The sequence below is a fragment of the Oncorhynchus mykiss genome, chromosome 4, assembly GCF_013265735.2.
Source record: "Oncorhynchus mykiss isolate Arlee chromosome 4, USDA_OmykA_1.1, whole genome shotgun sequence".
In the NCBI taxonomy this organism is placed as follows: Eukaryota; Metazoa; Chordata; class Actinopteri; order Salmoniformes; family Salmonidae; genus Oncorhynchus; species Oncorhynchus mykiss.
The window spans coordinates 31,996,395-32,016,211 of NC_048568.1; the positions used below are offsets into that span (position 1 = coordinate 31,996,395).

The window sequence follows — 19,817 nt, forward strand, 5'->3', positions numbered from 1 at the left end:
TTAACTTGTGGCTTGTTAAGTAAAGCCTATATTGTGAGCATGGCTCTTGCAATGCCAGGATAGTGGGTTTGATTCCCGGGACAAACCGTAGGTAAAAAATGTATGCACATAAAAGCTACTGCTAAATGGCATATATTTTAATTATGACTAGATGCTTCACATGTATATGTAGCAGATGGAGAGGTGTAAAACTCACTCCTCAGCCTTAAATGTCGCCCCTTGTGCAAATGAAGAAGGTATCTGGTAGCCACTTCAAGGGTTAGGGTAAGAAACTAGGGCTGTCCCCGGGTCTACCTGACAGCCACTAAACGCTGAGTCAGAGGGAGGAATGCCGGCATTTTGGATGGCCCTCCTTCCTCTGCTTCCTCTCTCACTGCCCCCCTCTGCTGGCTGATAAACACACTGACTGTATTATGCCGAGATGATGACCAGGGTGAAGTTTCTCCTAGTTACTGATCAACCCCAACTTTAACCATTAGTGGGGAAAATGACAAACTGATCCAAGATCAGCGTCTAGGGACAACTTCACCCTACTCCCATGGGCTATGCTGAACACTTTTGTTTCATAATGCTGAAACAAACAAACACCTTCACTTACTAGCTGGTTAATACAGAGACAAGCAATATTACTGATAAAATAATCTGACAAGGCTGTGTTATTTCATTTAGTGACTTCCCCTGTGAAGGCTTTCACAATCAGTGTTTCATTTTTCAAGACCTGAATGATCCTAAGAGACTTTGGACAAAAGTTACTTGCATAATACTGGCATTTAGAGTGCATCCAAATTGAACCCTCGTCACTATATACTGTAGTGCACTACCATTGACCAGCTCCCTGGTCAAAATGAGTGAACTATATAGGGAGCAGCGTGCCATTTGGGATAGTCAGTTTGTTTATCTTTCTATCCTCCCTGCTGTTTTAGAGGATATCTGTAGTGTACAGTTTTTTTTCTATAATCTGTCATAATTAGTTTGGTATTTTCTCATGTTTCCATAATGGTGGATACTGGGGAGTGGGTGCACTGCTGTGAACTCTTTCCCTGTAGCCTCATCTCTCTTTCTCTCTCTCGCTCTCTCTCTGTGTGGTTGTGTGCGTGAGTTTTATAACTGAGACTGGGGTCCCGAAGGGTGCTTGCTGGCTATGCTGCCTGAGTTTAGCTCTCTCATCTCTCTCTCTCTTCTCTCTCTCCTCTCTCTCTCTTCTCTCTCTCCTCTCTCCCTCTCCTTTCTCTGCCTTGCATGTCACTGACGTTTATGTAAGAATTCAGAAAGCATCTTAGAGCCCCCATCAGTAGGTCGGTCAGTCTGTCACACAAAACTTGAAACATCCAAATGATGGATGCTGAATTATGCATGTACTCAGCAGCCCTCTCTCTCTCTTTCTGCTCTGTGAACAAGCCAGCGTCTTTGTGTGAGTGATGCGCTGGCAGGACAAGGCGTTGCGTCTCAAATGGCACTCTAGTCCTTGTATAGTGCACTACTTTTGATCAGGGCCCATAGGGACACCCAATATGGTGCCGTTTGAGACATAACCAAGATTAACAGCTATATGCATCAACATGCTAACAGTTCCCTCTCCCTGCCAACAGCTATATGCAGTTACATGCTAACAGCTACCTCTCCCTGCCAACAGCCATATGCAGTAACATGCTAACAGCTCCCTGCCAACAGCCATATGCAGTAACATGCTAACAGCTCCCTGCCAACAGCCATATGCAGTAACATGCTAACAGCTCCCTGCCAACAGCCATACGCAGTTACATGCTAACAGCTCCCTCTCCCTGCCAACAGCCATATGCAGTAACATGATAACAGCGCCCTGCCAACAGCCATATGCAGTAACATGCTAACGGTTCCCTCTCCCTGCCAACAGCTATATGCAGTAACATGCTAACAGTTCCCTCTCCCTGCCAACAGCCATATGCAGTAACATGCTAACAGTTCCCTCTCCCTGCCAACAGCTATATGCAGTAACATGCTAACAGCTCCCTGCCAACAGCCATATGCAGTAACATGCTAACAGTTCCCTCTCCCTGCCAACAGCTATATGCAGTAACATGCTAACAGTTCCCTCTCCCTGCCAACAGCTATATGCAGTAACATGCTAACAGCTCCCTGCCAACAGCCATATGCAGTAACATGCTAACAGCTCCCTGCCAACAGCTATATGCAGTAACATGCTAACAGCTCCCTCTCCCTGTCAACAGCTATATGCAGTAAAATGCTAACAGCTCCCTCTCCCTGATAACAGCTATATGCAGTAACATGCTGACATCTCCCTCTTCCTGACAACAGCTATATGCAGTAACATGCTGACAGCTCCCTCTCCCTGCCAACAGCTATATGCAGTAACATGCTAACAGCTCCCTCTCCCTGATAACAGCTATATGCAGTAACATGCTGACAGCTCCCTCTCCCTGATAACAGCTATATGCAGTAAAATGCTAACAGCTCCCTCTTCCTGACAACAGCTATATGCAGTAACATGCTGACAGCTCCCTCTCCCTGCCAACAGCTATATGCAGTAACATGCTGACAGCTCCCTCTCCCTGCCAACAGCTATATGCAGTAACATGATAACAGTTCCCTATCCCTGCCAACAGCCATATGCAGTTACATGCTAACAGCTCCCTGCCAACAGCTATATGCAGTAACATGCTAACAGCTCCCTGCCAACAGCTATATGCAGTAACATGCTGACAGCTCCCTCTCCCTGCCAACAGCTATATGCAGTAACATGATAACAGTTCCCTATCCCTGCCAACAGCCATATGCAGTTACATGCTAACAGCTCCCTGCCAACAGCTATATGCAGTAACATGCTAACAGTTCCCTCTCCCTGCCAACAGCTATATGCAGTAACATGATAACAAATCAAATCAAATCAAATGTTATTTGTCACATACACATGGTTAGCAGATGTTAATGCGAGTGTAGCGGAATGCTTGTGCTTCTAGTTCCGACAATGCAGTATTAACCAACGAGTAATCTAACTAACAATTCCAAAACTACTACCTTATACACACAATTGTAAAGGGATAAATGGTGTCCCATAAGCTTGACTTAATTTGCACACGAAAAATCATGCAATGATGGAAAGACCTGTGTGTTATCCTTGTTAATGGAGACAGAGAAGAGCTCCAACTTCTTAATCATAGCCTCAATTTTGTTCCGCACCATGAATATAGTTGCAGAGAGTCCCTGTAATCCTAGATTCATATCATTCAGGCGAGAAAAAACATCACCCAGATAGGCCAGTCGTGTGAGAAACTCGTCATCATGCAAGCGGTCAGACAAGTAAAAATTATGGTCAATACTTTTAAGCTCGTCTCTCAATTAAAGAAAACATATCAATACTTTGCCCCTTGATAACCAGTGTACTATAGCACTATAGTTGGAAAATATAAATGGACTGTTTGAAAATGCGAAAAAAAAAAAAAAGTGATTCCCCAGTTTGGGAATACCTGCAGGTGATTAATTCTATTGTAGTATGCCAGTAGGCTTATTTGGAAGGGACAAGGCATCTATTGATGACTCTGTACTTTCAGTGAAGGATTTGTTTTATGACAATCTCGACTTGTGTACTCTTCCCTGTAGACTCAATGTCAGGATTTTGTTTGACAGTTACCGATCTGTTCAGGAAACAGCAGAGGGAGCACCCCCCTATCCACATCGACGGGACAGTAGTGGAGAGGGTAGTAGGTTTTAAGTTCCTAGGCATACACATCACAGACAAACTGAATTGGTCCACCCACACAGACAGCGTTGTGAAGAAGGCGCAGCAGCGCCTCTTCAACCTCAGGAGGCTGAAGAAATTCGGCTTGTCACCAAAAGCACTCACAAACTTCTACAGATGCACAATCGAGAGCATCCTGTCGGGCTGTATCACCGCCTGGTACGGCAACTGCTCCGCCCACAACCATAAGGCTCTCCAGAGCGCAGTGAGGTCTGCACAACGCATCACCGGGGGCAAACTACCTGCCGTCCAGGACACCTACCCCTCCCGATGTCACAGGAAGGCCATAAAGATCATCAAGGACAACAACCACCCGAGCCACTGCCTGTTCACCCCGCTATCATCCAGAAGGCGAGGTCAGTACAGGTGCATCAAAGCAGGAACCGAGAGACTGAAAAACAGCTTCTATCTCAAGGCCATCAGACTGTTAAACAGCCACCACTAACATTGAGTGGCTGCTGCCAACACACTGACTCAACTCCAGCCACTTTAATAATGGAAATTGATGGAAATTAATGTAAAAAATGTATCACTAGCCACTTTAAAAAATGCCACTTAATATAATGTTTACATACCCTACATTACTCATCTCATATGTATATGTATATACTGTACTCTATATCATCTACTGCATCTTGCCATATTTATGTAATACATGTATCACTAGCCACTTTAAACTATGTCACTTTATGTTTATATACCCTACATTACTCATCTCATATGTATATACTGTACTCTATACCATCATCTGCATCTTGCCTATGCCGTTCTGTACCATCACTCATTCATATATGTTTATGTACATATTCTTTATCCCTTTTCACTTGTGTGTATAAGGTAGTAGTTGTGGAATTGTTAGGTTAGACTACTCGTTAGTTATTACTGCATTGTCGGAACTAGAAGCACAAGCATTTCGCTACACTCGCATTAACATCTGCTAACCATGTGAGTGTGACCAATAAAAGTTGATTTGATTTGATTTCTTTATTTTTTAAATATTTTTTTAATCAATAAGTGATGAGGAAAACTGTTTCTTTGATGAAAGATGCAGGTTACAACTCCATTAATTTAGCTGTATATCACTGGCCCATCCAAGGCTAGCCTCTAGCACAAACATGCTCTTCCTCTCCATGTCTCCATGTGACATACTGCCAGTGGAAAATGTTGTGTCACAGAGACAGAGAGAGTCGCCATAGCACCCGTCCGGCCCAGGCATTATTGGTTGTCCTATGTGCGTTGTCACTCAGCATGCCATGTTTAGAGCAGAGACTAGCGAGATGGCAGGCCATCCAGCCCAGGGTTCCGTCGCAAATAGCACCCTATTCCCTGTGGGAAGTCTCCATGGATGTTTATGTTGTTGTGTTATAGCACTCTATTCCCTGTGGGAAGTCTCCATGGATGTTTATGTTGTTGTGTTATAGCACCCTATTCCCTGTGGGAAGTCTCCATGGATGTTTATGTTGTTGTGTTATAGCACCCTATTCCCTATGGGAAGTCTCCATGGATGTTTATGTTGTTGTGTTATAGCACCCTATTCCCTATGGGAAGTCTCCATGGATGTTTATGTTGTTGTGTTATAGCACCCTATTCCCTATGGGAAGTCTCCATGGATGTTTATGTTGTTGTGTTATAGCACCCTATTCCCTGTGGGAAGTCTCCATGGATGTTTATGTTGTTGTGTTATAGCACCCTATTCCCTATGGGAAGTCTCCATGGATGTTTATGTTGTTGTGTTATAGCACCCTATTCCCTGTGGGAAGTCTCCATGGATGTTTATGTTGTTGTGTTATAGCACCCTATTCCCTATGGGAAGTCTCCATGGATGTTTATGTTGTTGTGTTATAGCACCCTATTCCCTATGGGAAGTCTCCATGGATGTTTATGTTGTTGTGTTATAGCACCCTATTCCCTATGGGAAGTCTCCATGGATGTTTATGTTGTTGTGTTATAGCACCCTATTCCCTATGGGAAGTCTCCATGGATGTTTATGTTGTTGTGTTATAGCACCCTATTCCCTGTGGGAAGTCTCCATGGATGTTTATGTTGTTGTGTTATAGCACCCTATTCCCTATGGGAAGTCTCCATGGATGTTTATGTTGTTGTGTTATAGCACCCTATTCCCTATGGGAAGTCTCCATGGATGTTTATGTTGTTGTGTTATAGCACCCTATTCCCTGTGGGAAGTCTCCATGGATGTTTATGTTGTTGTGTTATAGCACCCTATTCCCTATGGGAAGTCTCCATGGATGTTTATGTTGTTGTGTTATAGCACCCTATTCCCTATGGGAAGTCTCCATGGATGTTTATGTTGTTGTGTTATAGCACCCTATTCCCTATGGGAAGTCTCCATGGATGTTTATGTTGTTGTGTTATAGCACCCTATTCCCTGTGGGAAGTCTCCATGGATGTTTATGTTGTTGTGTTATAGCACCCTATTCCCTATGGGAAGTCTCCATGGATGTTTATGTTGTTGTGTTATAGCACCCTATTCCCTGTGGGAAGTCTCCATGGATGTTTATGTTGTTGTGTTATAGCACCCTATTCCCTATGGGAAGTCTCCATGGATGTTTATGTTGTTGTGTTATAGCACCCTATTCCCTGTGGGAAGTCTCCATGGATGTTTATGTTGTTGTGTTATAGCACCCTATTCCCTATGGGAAGTCTCCATGGATGTTTATGTTGTTGTGTTATAGCACCCTATTCCCTGTGGGAAGTCTCCATGGATGTTTATGTTGTTGTGTTATAGCACCCTATTCCCTGTGGGAAGTCTCCATGGATGTTTATGTTGTTGTGTTATAGCACCCTATTCCCTATGGGAAGTCTCCATGGATGTTTATGTTGTTGTGTTATAGCACCCTATTCCCTATGGGAAGTCTCCATGGATGTTTATGTTGTTGTGTTATAGCACCCTATTCCCTATGGGAAGTCTCCATGGATGTTTATGTTGTTGTGTTATAGCACTCTATTCCCTATGGGAAGTCTCCATGGATGTTTATGTTGTTGTGTTATAGCACCCTATTCCCTGTGGGAAGTCTCCATGGATGTTTATGTTGTTGTGTTATAGCACCCTATTCCCTATGGGAAGTCTCCATGGATGTTTATGTTGTTGTGTTATAGCACCCTATTCCCTGTGGGAAGTCTCCATGGATGTTTATGTTGTTGTGTTATAGCACCCTATTCCCTGTGGGAAGTCTCCATGGATGTTTATGTTGTTGTGTTATAGCACCCTATTCCCTATGGGAAGTCTCCATGGATGTTTATGTTGTTGTGTTATAGCACCCTATTCCCTTTGGGAAGTCTCCATGGATGTTTATGTTGTTGTGTTATAGCACCCTATTCCCTATGGGAAGTCTCCATGGATGTTTATGTTGTTGTGTTATAGCACCCTATTCCCTATGGGAAGTCTCCATGGATGTTTATGTTGTTGTGTTATAGCACCCTATTCCCTGTGGGAAGTCTCCATGGATGTTTATGTTGTTGTGTTATAGCACCCTATTCCCTGTGGGAAGTCTCCATGGATGTTTATGTTGTTGTGTTATAGCACCCTATTCCCTGTGGGAAGTCTCCATGGATGTTTATGTTGTTGTGTTATAGCACCCTATTCCCTATGGGAAGTCTCCATGGATGTTTATGTTGTTGCATAGTAATGGCCATGGTCTTATGATGGTATCCACCCAGTCTCTACCTTTCATCCACTTCCAGTTAGCATGTCACTAAAATAACAATATAGCTGTTTGAAAGATATCCTAACTGTTTCAGATTATGTAGGCTACAGTGAAAGATTTTATTCTGACTTGTTCTCCTGTTATCATTGTTAAGAGAAATAATGTCTCAGAGAGTCATTCTGCTTGTATAAGCCTTGTTCCATCCAGAGCCTGATCATGGCCACTGCTGTTATGAGAGTGTGAAATGGCCTCCATTATGAGTGTGACTGCATAGTTAATGTGGCCACAGCGAGCGAGGTCTCTGCATCTCTCTCTCTCTCTCTCTCTCTCTCTCTCTCTCTCTCTCTCTCTCTCTCTCTCTGCAGTTCTCTCTTTCTTTATCCCTCTGTCTATCTGTCTATCGCTTTCTCAATTCAATTCAATTTAAAGGGCTTTATTGGCATGTGGAACATATGTTTACATTGCCAAAGGAAGTGAAATAGATCATCTCTCTCACCCTCTTTCCTGTTCCAATCTCTCTCCATCCCTTGGCTGTGCTTGTGGCGTTGTTCACCTGTGCTCTATTCCTCTCTACCCCACTGACATCCGTGTTTACTAGGCCAGCTGTGTTTGTCTGAGCCTGGGTCTATACAGTGAGGGAAAAAAGTATTTGATCCCCTGCGGATTTTGAACATTTGCCCACTGACAAAGAAATGATCCATCTATAATTTTAATGGTAGGTTTATTTGAACAGTGAGAGACAGAATAACATCAAAAAAATCAAGAAAAATGCATGTCAAAAATGTTATAAAAAAAAAATGTTATAAATTGATTTGCATTTTAATGAGGGAAATAAGTATTTAAGATTTCTGGCTCCCTGGTGTCTTTTATACAGGTAACGAGCTGAGATTAGGAGCACACTCTTAAAGGGAGTGCTCCTAATCTCAGTTTGTTACCTGTATACAAGATACCTGTCCACAGAAGCAATCAATCAATCAGATTCCAAACTCTCCAGACTTTATAAAATAAATATTTCAAATACCGAGCTATGTTGTTCACATTTTTGGGGAGATTATATTATTTTATACTAATACAATTGCTCAGAGAAAGATATTTAGTCTAACAAGTAATACATTTATTTTATCAAAAAGGTAGAGGTCAAGATTTACACCTCTGTTTTCAATGCCTTTCAATACCTCACCTTGCAAGGATAACAACACTGAGCCTTTTCTCAAATGTTTTATGAGATTGGAGAACACATTGGGAGGGATCTTACATCGTTCCTCCATACAGAATCCTTCCAGATCCTTGATATCCTTCATCTGTGCTTATGGACGGCCCTCTTCAATTCAAACCACAGGTTTTCAATGGGTTTCAAGTCCAGAGACTGAGATGGCCATTGCAAAATGTTGATTATGTGGCCAATTAACCATTTCTTTGTGGATTTGGATTAGTGCTTGGGGTTATTGTCTTGCTGGAAGATCCACTTGCGTTTTCAGCCTTCTGGCAGAGGCAACCAAGTTTTCAACCAAATTAGCTTGGTACTGGATAGTTCATGATGCCGTTGACCTTAACAAGGGCCACACGACCAGTGGAAACAAAATAGCCCCATAACATCAAAAATCCCCCAAAAGGTAGGTATGGGTTTCTTTTCTGCTCATGCATTCTCATTTCGATGCCAAACCCACCACTTGTGTGCGTGGCCAAAAATATATTTTTTTCATGTCATCTGACCAAAGCATCGGTTCCGATCCAAGTGCCAGTGCCGTTTAGGAAATTCCAGGTGTTTACATTTGTTGGATGTGGCGCAGCGGTCTAAGGCACTGAATCTCAGTGCTAGAGGGGTCACTACAAACCCTGGTTCAGCGGTCTAAGGCACTGCATCTCAGTGCTAGAGGGGTCACTACAGACCCTGTTTCAGCGGTCTAAGGCACTGCATCTCAGTGCTAGAGGGGTCACTACAAACCCTGGTTCAGCGGTCTAAGGCACTGCATCTCAATGCTAGAGAGGTCACTACAGACCCTGTTTCAGCATTCTAAGGCACTGCATCTCAGTGCTAGAGGGGTCACTACAAACCCTGGTTCAGCGGTCTAAGGCACTGCATCTCAGTGCTAGAGGGGTCACTACAAACCCTGGTTCAGCGGTCAAAGGCACTGCATCTCAGTGCTAGAGGGGTCACTACAAACCCTAGTTCAGCAGTCTAAGGCACTGCATCTCAGTGCTAGAGGGGTCACTACAAACCCTGGTTCAGCGGTCTAAGGCACTGCATCTCAGTGCTAGAGGGGTCACTACAAACCCTAGTTCAGCGGTCTAAGGCACTGCATCTCAGTGCTAGAGGGGTCACTACAAACCCTGGTTCAGCAGTCTAAGGCACTGCATCTCAGTGCTAGAGGGGTCACTACAAACCCTGGTTCAGCGGTCTAAGGCACTGCATCTCAGTGCTAGAGGGGTCACTACAAACCCTGGTTCAGCGGTCTAAGGCACTGCATCTCAGTGCTAGAGGGGTCACTACAAACCCTGGTTCAGCGGTCTAAGGCACTGCATCTCAGTGCTAGAGGGGTAAGCAGAAGCAGAAAAGAAACCCACACCTATTGTAAAATATGGTGGTGATAAAATATAAGTTATGGCTATTTTCTAATGAGCTGTCCGTTATCAGGGGATATTAACTGGTAATTCATAGAGGCATTGTGTGTGTTGGGTCATCATCACGTTGTTAAGCGAAAATGGGCTGTTATAATATTCACAGTGCTATGTGCTCTTTTAACAATTATGAAACTGAGCATATCAGTTTCAATTCCAGGCTACTATGACCAGTTCCTGCCACTACCAGGCTACTATGACCAGTACTTGCCACTACTAGGCTACTATGACCAGTACTTGCCACTACCAGGCTACTATGACCAGTACTTGCCACTACTAGGCTACTATGACCAGTACTTGCCACTACCAGGCTACTATGACCAGTACTTGCCACTACTAGGCTACTATGACCAGTACTTGCCACTACCAGGCTACTATGACCAGTACTTGCCACTACTAGGCTACGATGACCAGTACTTGCCACTACTAGGCTACTATGACCAGTACTTGCCACTACTAGGCTACTATGACCAGTAATTGCCACTACTAGGCTACTATGACCAGTACTTGCCACTACCAGGCTACTATGACCAGTACTTGCCACTACTAGGCTACTATGACCAGTACCTGCCACTACTATAATTCATAGTAGTGGCAGGTATTATTGCTCTTTTTTCTGTCTTGTTTTTTAACCAATGCATAGCCTCCATATCAGATAAGGACAGGAAGGGAAAGGACCAGGTAAATGAGGGCTTAAAAGGAGACGTTTCACAGTCAGTCAGTCCAATTGTCCCGGCCCACTTCTCTCTATAGCTTTTACATTTTATGTTTAGGTTTTAGTCATTTAGCAGTCATTTATTAAATAAAAAAATAAAACAATCATAAGTGTTTCATAACTGGATATATTCTCAGGGAGATGCAGTCTCTCTTCCCTCTCCCTCTCTTTCTCTCTCCCTCTACTCTCTATCTTACCCTCTCCATCTCTCTATTTATGTGTTGCTATCTCTGGCTCTCTCTATCTCTCTCTCCCTGCCCCTCTCTCTCCACTTCTGCAGGTCTTTCTTTCCCTCTCTACTGTCCTGACCCTCCTGACTGAACAGGAACAGTTACTGAACAGGGACAGGTACTGATCAGGGACAGGTGCAGAACAGGGACAGGTACTGAACAGGGACATTTACTGGACAGGGTAAGGTACTGGACAAGTGCTGAACAGGAACAGATACTGAACAGGGACAGGTACTGAACAGGGACAGGTACTGGACAGGGTAAGGTACTGGACAGGTGCTGAACAGGGACAGGTACTGAACAGGGACATGTACTGGACAGGGTAAGGTACTGGACATGTGCTGAACAGGAACAGATACTGAACAGGGACATGTACTGGACAGGGTAAGGTACTGGACAGGTGCTGAACGGGAACAGATACTGAACAGGGACATGTACTGAACAGGGACAGGTACTGAACAGGGACAGGTACTGGAACAGGGACAGGTACTGAACAGGGACAGGTGATGAACAGGAACAGGTGATGAACAGGGACAGGTACTGAACAGGGACAGGTTATGAACAGGAACAGGTACTGAACAGGGACAGGTACTGAACAGGGACAGGTGATGAAAAGGAACAGGTACTGAACAGGGACAGGTACTGGAACAGGGACAGGTACTGAACAGGGACAGGTGATGAAAAGGAAAAAGTACTGAACATGGACAGGTACTGATTAGGGACATGTGCTGAACAGGAACAGCCAGACAGTGCCAGGCTATATGGAGCAGCAGGGCCAGCCCTGTGAGGGAGTCACTTTGCATTTGTGCATGCTGCATCACAGTGTGCATTACATCCTGGCAGTGCCACACACCAAAGCAACATTTTCACAACAATTAGATCTGAAGTGATTAGTCTGGCAGTGGCACATCCCATTGTGTTGTATGTGTTTTGAGAGTTGAGCAGGGCTCCCCAACACCTCTACTCCTGCTATCAGATAGGGCAAGTGGAAGGTCTGCTCTAATGAATTAGCCTGGTCCCCTGGAAAACCCAACCAAACCACAACCTCCCATCTAGATTACAGAAACTCATCATATTCTACATAGTGTTTATTTGTAGCCCATTAGCCTCTACCCTGTCCATCTGTGTATTGCTTATGGATGCACTATTTGAACCACAGCCTAAAGTAAGTCCAGGAATAGGGATATGGTTCAGTGTTAGGGTTGCAAAAAAAAAAAAAATCCAGGTTTGAAGGTTCTTGGAATTAAGGATGACATACAGAATCTTTCAATCAGGATTTCTGAAAAAACAGGGAATTTGGGGAATGTTTGTTTTATTCAGCACTCAACAAGAAGGGTTTCAGTTAACTATGTAGAAGTTAATAAATCCTCTTATGGATCCAACTCTTTTTTTAAATTGTCACCTAAAATGACATACCCAAATCTAACTGCCTGTAGAACAGGACCTGAAGCAAGGATATGCATATTCTTGATATCATTTGAAACGAAACACTTTGAAGTTTGTGGAAATGTGAAATGAATGTAGGAGAATATAACACATTAAATATGGTAAAAGATAATAAAAATAATGTATTTTTCATTGTTGTACCATCATCTTTGAAATGCAAGAGAAAGCACATAATGTATTATTCCAGATGCAATTTAGATTTTGGCCACTAGATGGCAGCAGTGTATGCAAAAGTTTTAGACTGATCCAATGACCCATTGCATATATGTTGAAAATGTTGTATCAAGACTGCCCAAATGTGCCTAATTAGTTTATTAATACATTTTCACATTCATAATTGTGCACTCTCCTCAAACAATAGCATGGCATTCTTTCACTGTAATCGCTACTGCAAATTTGACAGTGCAGTTAGATTAAAAATAATTTCTGCCCATATCAGATATGTCTTTGTCCTGGGATTTTTTTGTTTGTTACTGATCCCAGTGTAGTTAAGAACTTTTAAATTTAGGGACATCATCCTCCCTAAAACAGATGAACAAATGAATGATTTATTGACGATGATGTCCTTGAAATGTGACGTGATAATAAAAATTCTGGAAATATATGCTAAGATTTAGGCAGAATTATCAATTATATTATTGATAAAGTCTTTTGTTTATCACTGGGTGCAGTGATCTAAATAGCCTTGCACAAGCCTTAGAGGCTCATAGGGCAGGAGCCTATCTCCTGTTTCTGTAGCATGAGGCAGCTTGATGTACACACCCTGGACAGGACACTAGCCTATCACAGGGCTTTACCCCCAATCTATCAATAGCTTGGAGTGCCAAACGGAGATGCATCAGGTCCCATTTTTGGTATGTGTCACACCCTGACCATAGTTTGCTTTGTATGTTTCTATGTTTTGGTTGGTCAGGGTGTGATCTGAGTGGGCATTCTATGTTGGATGTCTTGTTTGTCTATTTCTATGTCTGGCCTGATATGGTTCTCAATCAGAGGCAGGTGTTAGTCATTGTCTCTGATTGGGAACCATATTTAGGTAGCCTGGGTTTCACTGTGTGTTTGTGGGTGATTGTTCCTGTCTCTGTGTTTTGCACCAGATAGGGCTGTTTTGGGTTTTCACATTTCATTGTTTTGTAGTTTATTCATGTATAGTTTTCCTTTATTAAACAAACATGAATCATCACCACGCTGCGTTTTGGTCCGCTTCTACTTCACCACAAGAAAGCTGTTACAGTATGACTAGGCCAGGGATTGAATTCACAACCTTCTAACCTCAGGGCGGACGCTCTAACCACAAGACCACTGAGTCGGTAGCGTAGTGATGAAAACGTGTGTAAACTCACCGGTTGCGGTGAAAAAAGTAACTCCCAATACTTTTAATTCATTTTTCTGCAAAAGGTGGGTAAACTGTTTACCCTCCACTACACCACTGACTGTGAGCTTAGAGGGAGGAACACTCAAGGTGTGCATCCCAATTGGCACCCTATGCTAACCATGTGTATGTGACAAATAAAATTTGATTTGATTTATTCCCTTTGTAGTGCACTACTTTTGACAAGACCTAGTGGGTAGCCATTTCAGACCAACCTTTTGTTCCGGGGACCACCAAACCAACATTCGCGGAGTGGTAGCATTTTTTTACATAAAATATCTTAGCTGTCAATTTAAGAGTCAGTTTTATCAGTGTATTTAACAGATTAAAGGCCTTTTGTAGTGTAAAATTGCTTACAATATCATATATACCCCCAACATGTAACGACAGAGTCTCTTCTTCGTCTGAAGAGGTGTAGCAAGGATCGGACCAAAACGCAGCGTGGTAAGTGTCCATGTTTTAATAGTATAAACTGAACACGAAAGAATACAATAACAAAGTGAATATAAACTAAACAGTCCCGTGTGGCACAAACACTGACACAGGAAACAAACACCCACAGACCAACAGTGAAACCCAGGCTACCTAAATATGGTTCTCAATCAGGGACAACGATAAACAGCTGCCTCTGATTGGAGAACCATATCAGGCCAAATACAGAAATAGAATAAACATAGAAACAGACTGCCCACCCCAACTCACGCCCTGACCATACTAAATAAAGACAAAACAAAGGGAATAAAGGTCAGAACGTGACAGTAGTACCCCACCCCACCCCCCCGGATCTGGGTGGGCATCTGTCCACGGTGGCGGTTCTGGCGCGGGACGTGGACCCCACTTCACCATAGTTCTAGTGCGCCTCGTCGCCCGCCTCCGTGGTCTCTTTAAAGCGGCGACCCTCGCCACAGACCTTGGACTAGGGACTCTAGAAATGGGTCCCGAATAGGCGGGAGACTCCGGCAGCGCTGGAGTGAAGGACGCCTCCGGCAGCGCCTGACAGGCGGGAGACTCCGGCAGCTCCGGAGTGAAGGACGCCTCCGGCAGCGCCTGACAGGCGGGAGACTCCGGCAGCTCCGGAGTGAAGGACGCCTCCGGCAGCGCCTGACAGGCGGGAGACTCCGGCAGCGCTGGAGTGAAGGACGCCTCCGGCAGCGCCTGACAGGCGGGAGACTCCGGCAGCGCTGGAGTGAAGGACGCCTCCGGCAGCGCCTGACAGGCGGGAGACTCCGGCAGCGCTGGAGTGAAGGACACCTCCGGCAGCGCCTAACAGGCGGGAGACTCCGGCAGCTCCGGAGTGAATGGCTATTCTGGCATAGCCTGGCTGGCTGGCGGCTCTGGCGGCTCCTGGCTGGCTGGCGGCTCTGGCGGCTCCTGGCTGGCTGGCTGGCGGCTCTGGACAGACGGGAGACTCTAGCAGCTATAAACGAAACAGTCCCGTGTGGCACAAACACTGACACAGGAAACAAACACCCACAAACCAACAGTGAAACCCAGGCTACCTAAATATGGTTCTCAATCAGGGACAATGATAAACAGCTGCCTCTGATTGAGAACCACATCAGGCCAAACACAGAAATAGAAAAAACATAGAAACACAAACATAGACTGCCCACCCCAACTCACACCCTGACCATACTGAAAAAAGACAAGACAAAGGAAATAAAGGTCAGAACGTGACACAACAGTTATTTTTTCTGGAGAAAAAAGTAGAATCAAAACAAAAAATATATCCTTAAGAAGCCTTAAGTCAGACCACTGCTCTAAAGTAGAAAGGCTCTGTTTAAAGTTAATGGCTGGAAATGGCTGCCTTTTATTTATTATATTTTTTAACCTTTATTTAATTAGGCAAGTCAGTTAAGAACAAATTCTTATTTACAATGGCGGCCTACCCCGGCCAAACCCGAACCCGGACAACGCTGGGCCAATTGTGCGCAGCCTGGAATCAAACCAGGGTCTGTAGTGATGCCTGAAGCACTGAGATGCAGTGCCTTAGACCGCTGCGCCACTTTGGAGCCCCGAGCCCTTTTGAGAGCTTAATCATGTTAAAACACCACAATGTTCCCTCTGATGAATGGAGGATTCTCCCTGCTCCCTCCTCTCCTCTCACTCCTCTTCTCCTTTTTCTATGCGCCTTGCCTCTCACCTCTCTCTCCCTCTCCCTGTCTCCTCTCCACTTTTCTCCTCTCCTCAGCTCTCCTCCTCCTCTTTCTCTCTCAGACTGACTACAAAGCTTAGGTCTGCATTGCAGTCCTCTGCTGGATCTCAACCATATGCTGCAGGGCTGGTATCATACACACTGAGTGTCAGACATACAATCAGAGTTGCATGCACACACACGGTACCGTTCCACCTATTCTATTCCAGTCTTTACAATGAACCCATCCTCCTATAGCTCCTCCCACCAGCCTCCTGTGTATCAAAGGTATAGCCAGCTACATGTGATATTGTCTTGAATGATTGATTAAGCTGTCTATAAGCCAGGGTTCACCTTCTAACTCATTCAAATGGGATCTCTTCTGTTTTCATTCTCTCTTTCAGTTTTTCCCGTACGGAGATGCATCAAAGTTTGCCCAGCATGCGTTCAGGACCTTTGATAAGAACGGAGACGGCACCATCGACTTCAGAGAGTTCATCTGTGCCCTATCCATCACATCGCGAGGCAGCTTCGAACAGAAACTCAACTGGGCCTTCAACATGTACGACCTGGACGGAGACGGCAAGATCACACGGGTGGAGATGCTGGAGATCATCGAGGTAAAGTTCAGAGTTCAGCCCATAGAGATTAATCATGAATCATATGCTCAGTGCCAAATGGCACCCTATTCTGTAATAGTAGTGCACTTTATAGGGAATAGTGTGCCATTTAGGCCATTCGTGTCATATTAGTGTTGAGATATTATTCATGGAAATTAGTGGCCAGGGTTTACTCTTTACTAGGGCCGGGACAATACCAATATCGCAATATGTTTTCCATGGCAAAAATAAAAACACGAAGTAGACCAAACTCTTTGGTCCTTTAAAAACCTGCTGTATGTAAAACATTGTCTTTCTATGGCTTAGAAAATAAATACATGTGACTGGAGGACAACAACATAAAGATGTTTGTTTCCAACATTCGGGCTGTTTTGTTTCCTTGCCAAGATACTAAGGAGTATCGTCCCGGCCCTACTCTTTACCTTCTGAATCTTTGACATTTCCTCCTCTAGCCCCAAATGCCCTCTTGTGTGCCTTGAATACTAATCAGGTTGGGTTTTTCAGAGAGTGTGTTTGACCTATAAATGTCTCTACTTAAGTAAACAATGACTGAACTATCATTTCTCCCCCTCTGTTAAGGCCATCTACAAGATGGTGGGGACTGTGATCATGATGAAGATGAACGAGGATGGCCTGACGCCCCAGCAGCGAGTGGACAAGATCTTCAGCAAGATGGACAAGAACAACGACGACCAGATATCACTGGACGAGTTCAAAGAGGCAGCAAAGAGCGACCCTTCCATTGTATTACTCCTGCAGTGTGACCTGCAGAAATAGAGGAGAGGGAGGATTGAGAACCACCACGGACTCCATTCAGTTTGCAGCTATTTCCACTGGAAAAAAATATTGCTTGGACTACCTTTCAATGGATCCGCTTCTTGTGTTTGAAACACTTGTGTGCATGAGAATGTTAATTTGCTATAAAATATTTACATATACACACACACCTACTGAGACACACCCCACGAAGATACACACGCATCACCACACACTCACTACATATTCACACCACGCACAAATATATTTAGAGATATATAAATATTATTTAAATTATTTAAAATCAACTGCCAAAATGTAAAGTGTGCAATGTATTTTCCATAGATACCGTCTCAATCCACTGGCGCTTTAGCATCAGTGATGTGCTATGTTGAATTACGCTACTACTTATTGTTCTGAGTTTACTGACACTAGCTATGTGTTTCATATATTGAGTAATGTCAACCAAACCAAATTCCTATGGTAACGTAACTGTTTCTGATAAACCATGAATCCATTCTTCTAAAAGATTAGATTTGGATAGATGAAGAGATGGATTAGTAGCCTATTCATCAAACACTTTTCCTTCCAAACGTGCTTGTACTGTTGGTGAAAATAAATGTAGTTAATTTGCATGCGTTTAGGTTTCGCCTTAAAGATAATCTCCTTAATTTTGCATTATATTAGAATAATGAAGACAAAGCCTTATTAATGAAATGCAGTTAGTTAAACATAAAATATAATAATAATTTAATAGGAAAAATCATATTACCGTATAGATCCTTCTACAAGTATTGATGTATGGGATGTATTTTTTGTGTTTGGTCATGACATTCTTTTTGACTGCCGTACCTGTGGGAGCATGAAACATGTAGATAATAATAATAGTTATGATGCTAAGAAATCCCTGTTGCATCTCTATTTAGGAATGAGGAGATATTGAATGTGGCATATTTAACAATGACAAAACCAATAGTCAACAAAAATATTTGTCTTAAAGAAATGAAATAAATTGAAATAAAAGCATCAGTATTGTCAGGGGAATTATACCCTGTGAGTCATAACCAATGAGAGGTTGTAATATAAAAAGCTATCTGAAAATGAATCTCAGCCCTTTAACAATGAAGAGGTTTTAACTGTATTTTATCCTACCTACTATTGGTCCAATTAGTTTTAGTCCTATGTCATCACACCATTTCTTCAATGAAGATACAGGTTGCATATCAATGTGCTGAATTCGACGAAGTTCCTGTCATGAGTTTATTAATACCACTCATAGGTGTAAAGAAAAAAATAACTAAGGCCAGTATAACATTGTGTTAAACATCGATCAGTATAACCTCATACTGTTTTGTCTCTCTCAGTTAAAAAAATGAGTGTTTAAAAACAATGTCTTAAAGGAACTAGTGAATGCCATTCCTAATGAACCAAGCCAAGAGGACTAAACCCCTTAAGCCATGTGTTTTGGTAGGCTATACAGTTTGCCCAAAGTGTACCTAACAATACGCTGCTCTTTATTGTTAGAATTTTTCTACTTTTTTATTCCTCTCTCACATACTGAAGCATACAAACTGTACAGTAGCTTCTTCCTTTTCAGGTGCAGTGTATCCTATCATCCACGCAAGACACCAGCTTGGAAATAGCCTCGGACACCTAGCCTGGTCCCAGATTGGTTTGTGCGGGCTTACAACTCCTATTGGTCATTGTAACGGCACAACATAGGAGTTGGCAAGATGGCACAAACAGATCTGGGACCAGGCTGTGAGACCCCAGCCTGACTGGATAATATTTAATAATTCCCCTGTACATATTAGTTTAAAGTAGACCCTGCTTGTATAAATCACTATTACAATTTAGTAACTAACTACCCATTTTGTTTCACATGTCATCTGCATATTTGGGAGGAGTTATGCTAATCGTATTCAAATTGACCTGCAATGCCAAGACCAAATCCATCACAATTCCTCAAGAGATTAGGCTGACTGTCATCTAAAACTTTCCATGAACATATTTGCCCAGAAATGTTTGTACTGAAAAAAAACTATCAGATACCAAATGTAAACAATGGCAACCATGTAAACTAAATGATTATGTTGTACATGTAGCATGTATTGTGTCCCTGATGACATGGCTGCGCTAGTCCTTGTGTTGTGATTTAAACTAATAAAATAACTCTATGGGCTGTTTTCTGAAGGTGTGAATTAAGATTGCACAAAATGAAACTATACTAGATTGAGTTGAGGGGGGTTGTGATAGTATGCAGTACTGCATATAAAACCACAATCTGTATAGTTGTGTTCGTATTAGAATAAGCAGGCAAACCAACGGTAGAGATTGTCTTCTTGAGGATGTCTTGGGTATAGATCTACCACAATCCAGAACATCTCCACTCTAAATGCAAGTTGAACTGGCCCAGTGACAAATATAGTCTTGGCCATGATACAAAGCTATGTGAAAGGAAAGCAGGCTGACTAAACTGTGCAATACTGACTGAAAAGAGCCCTGGTTGAGGATAGTGTGAAAG

At 43.2% G+C, this 19,817-nt stretch overlaps 1 protein-coding gene across 1 annotated transcript in view; it reads left to right on the forward strand.

Annotated features, from left to right (window-relative positions):
• Window positions 1–19,476, forward strand: part of LOC110522501 (visinin-like protein 1) — a 35,276-nt gene extending 15,800 nt beyond the window's left edge. Inside the window, exons 3-4 of the mRNA XM_021600937.2 lie at window positions 16,322–16,537; window positions 17,117–19,476. Coding sequence (XP_021456612.1) covers window positions 16,322–16,537; window positions 17,117–17,314 — 414 coding nt within the window. The 3' untranslated portion in view covers window positions 17,315–19,476. The remainder of the gene's footprint in view (window positions 1–16,321; window positions 16,538–17,116) is intronic.
• Window positions 19,477–19,817: the final 341 nt, after the last annotated feature.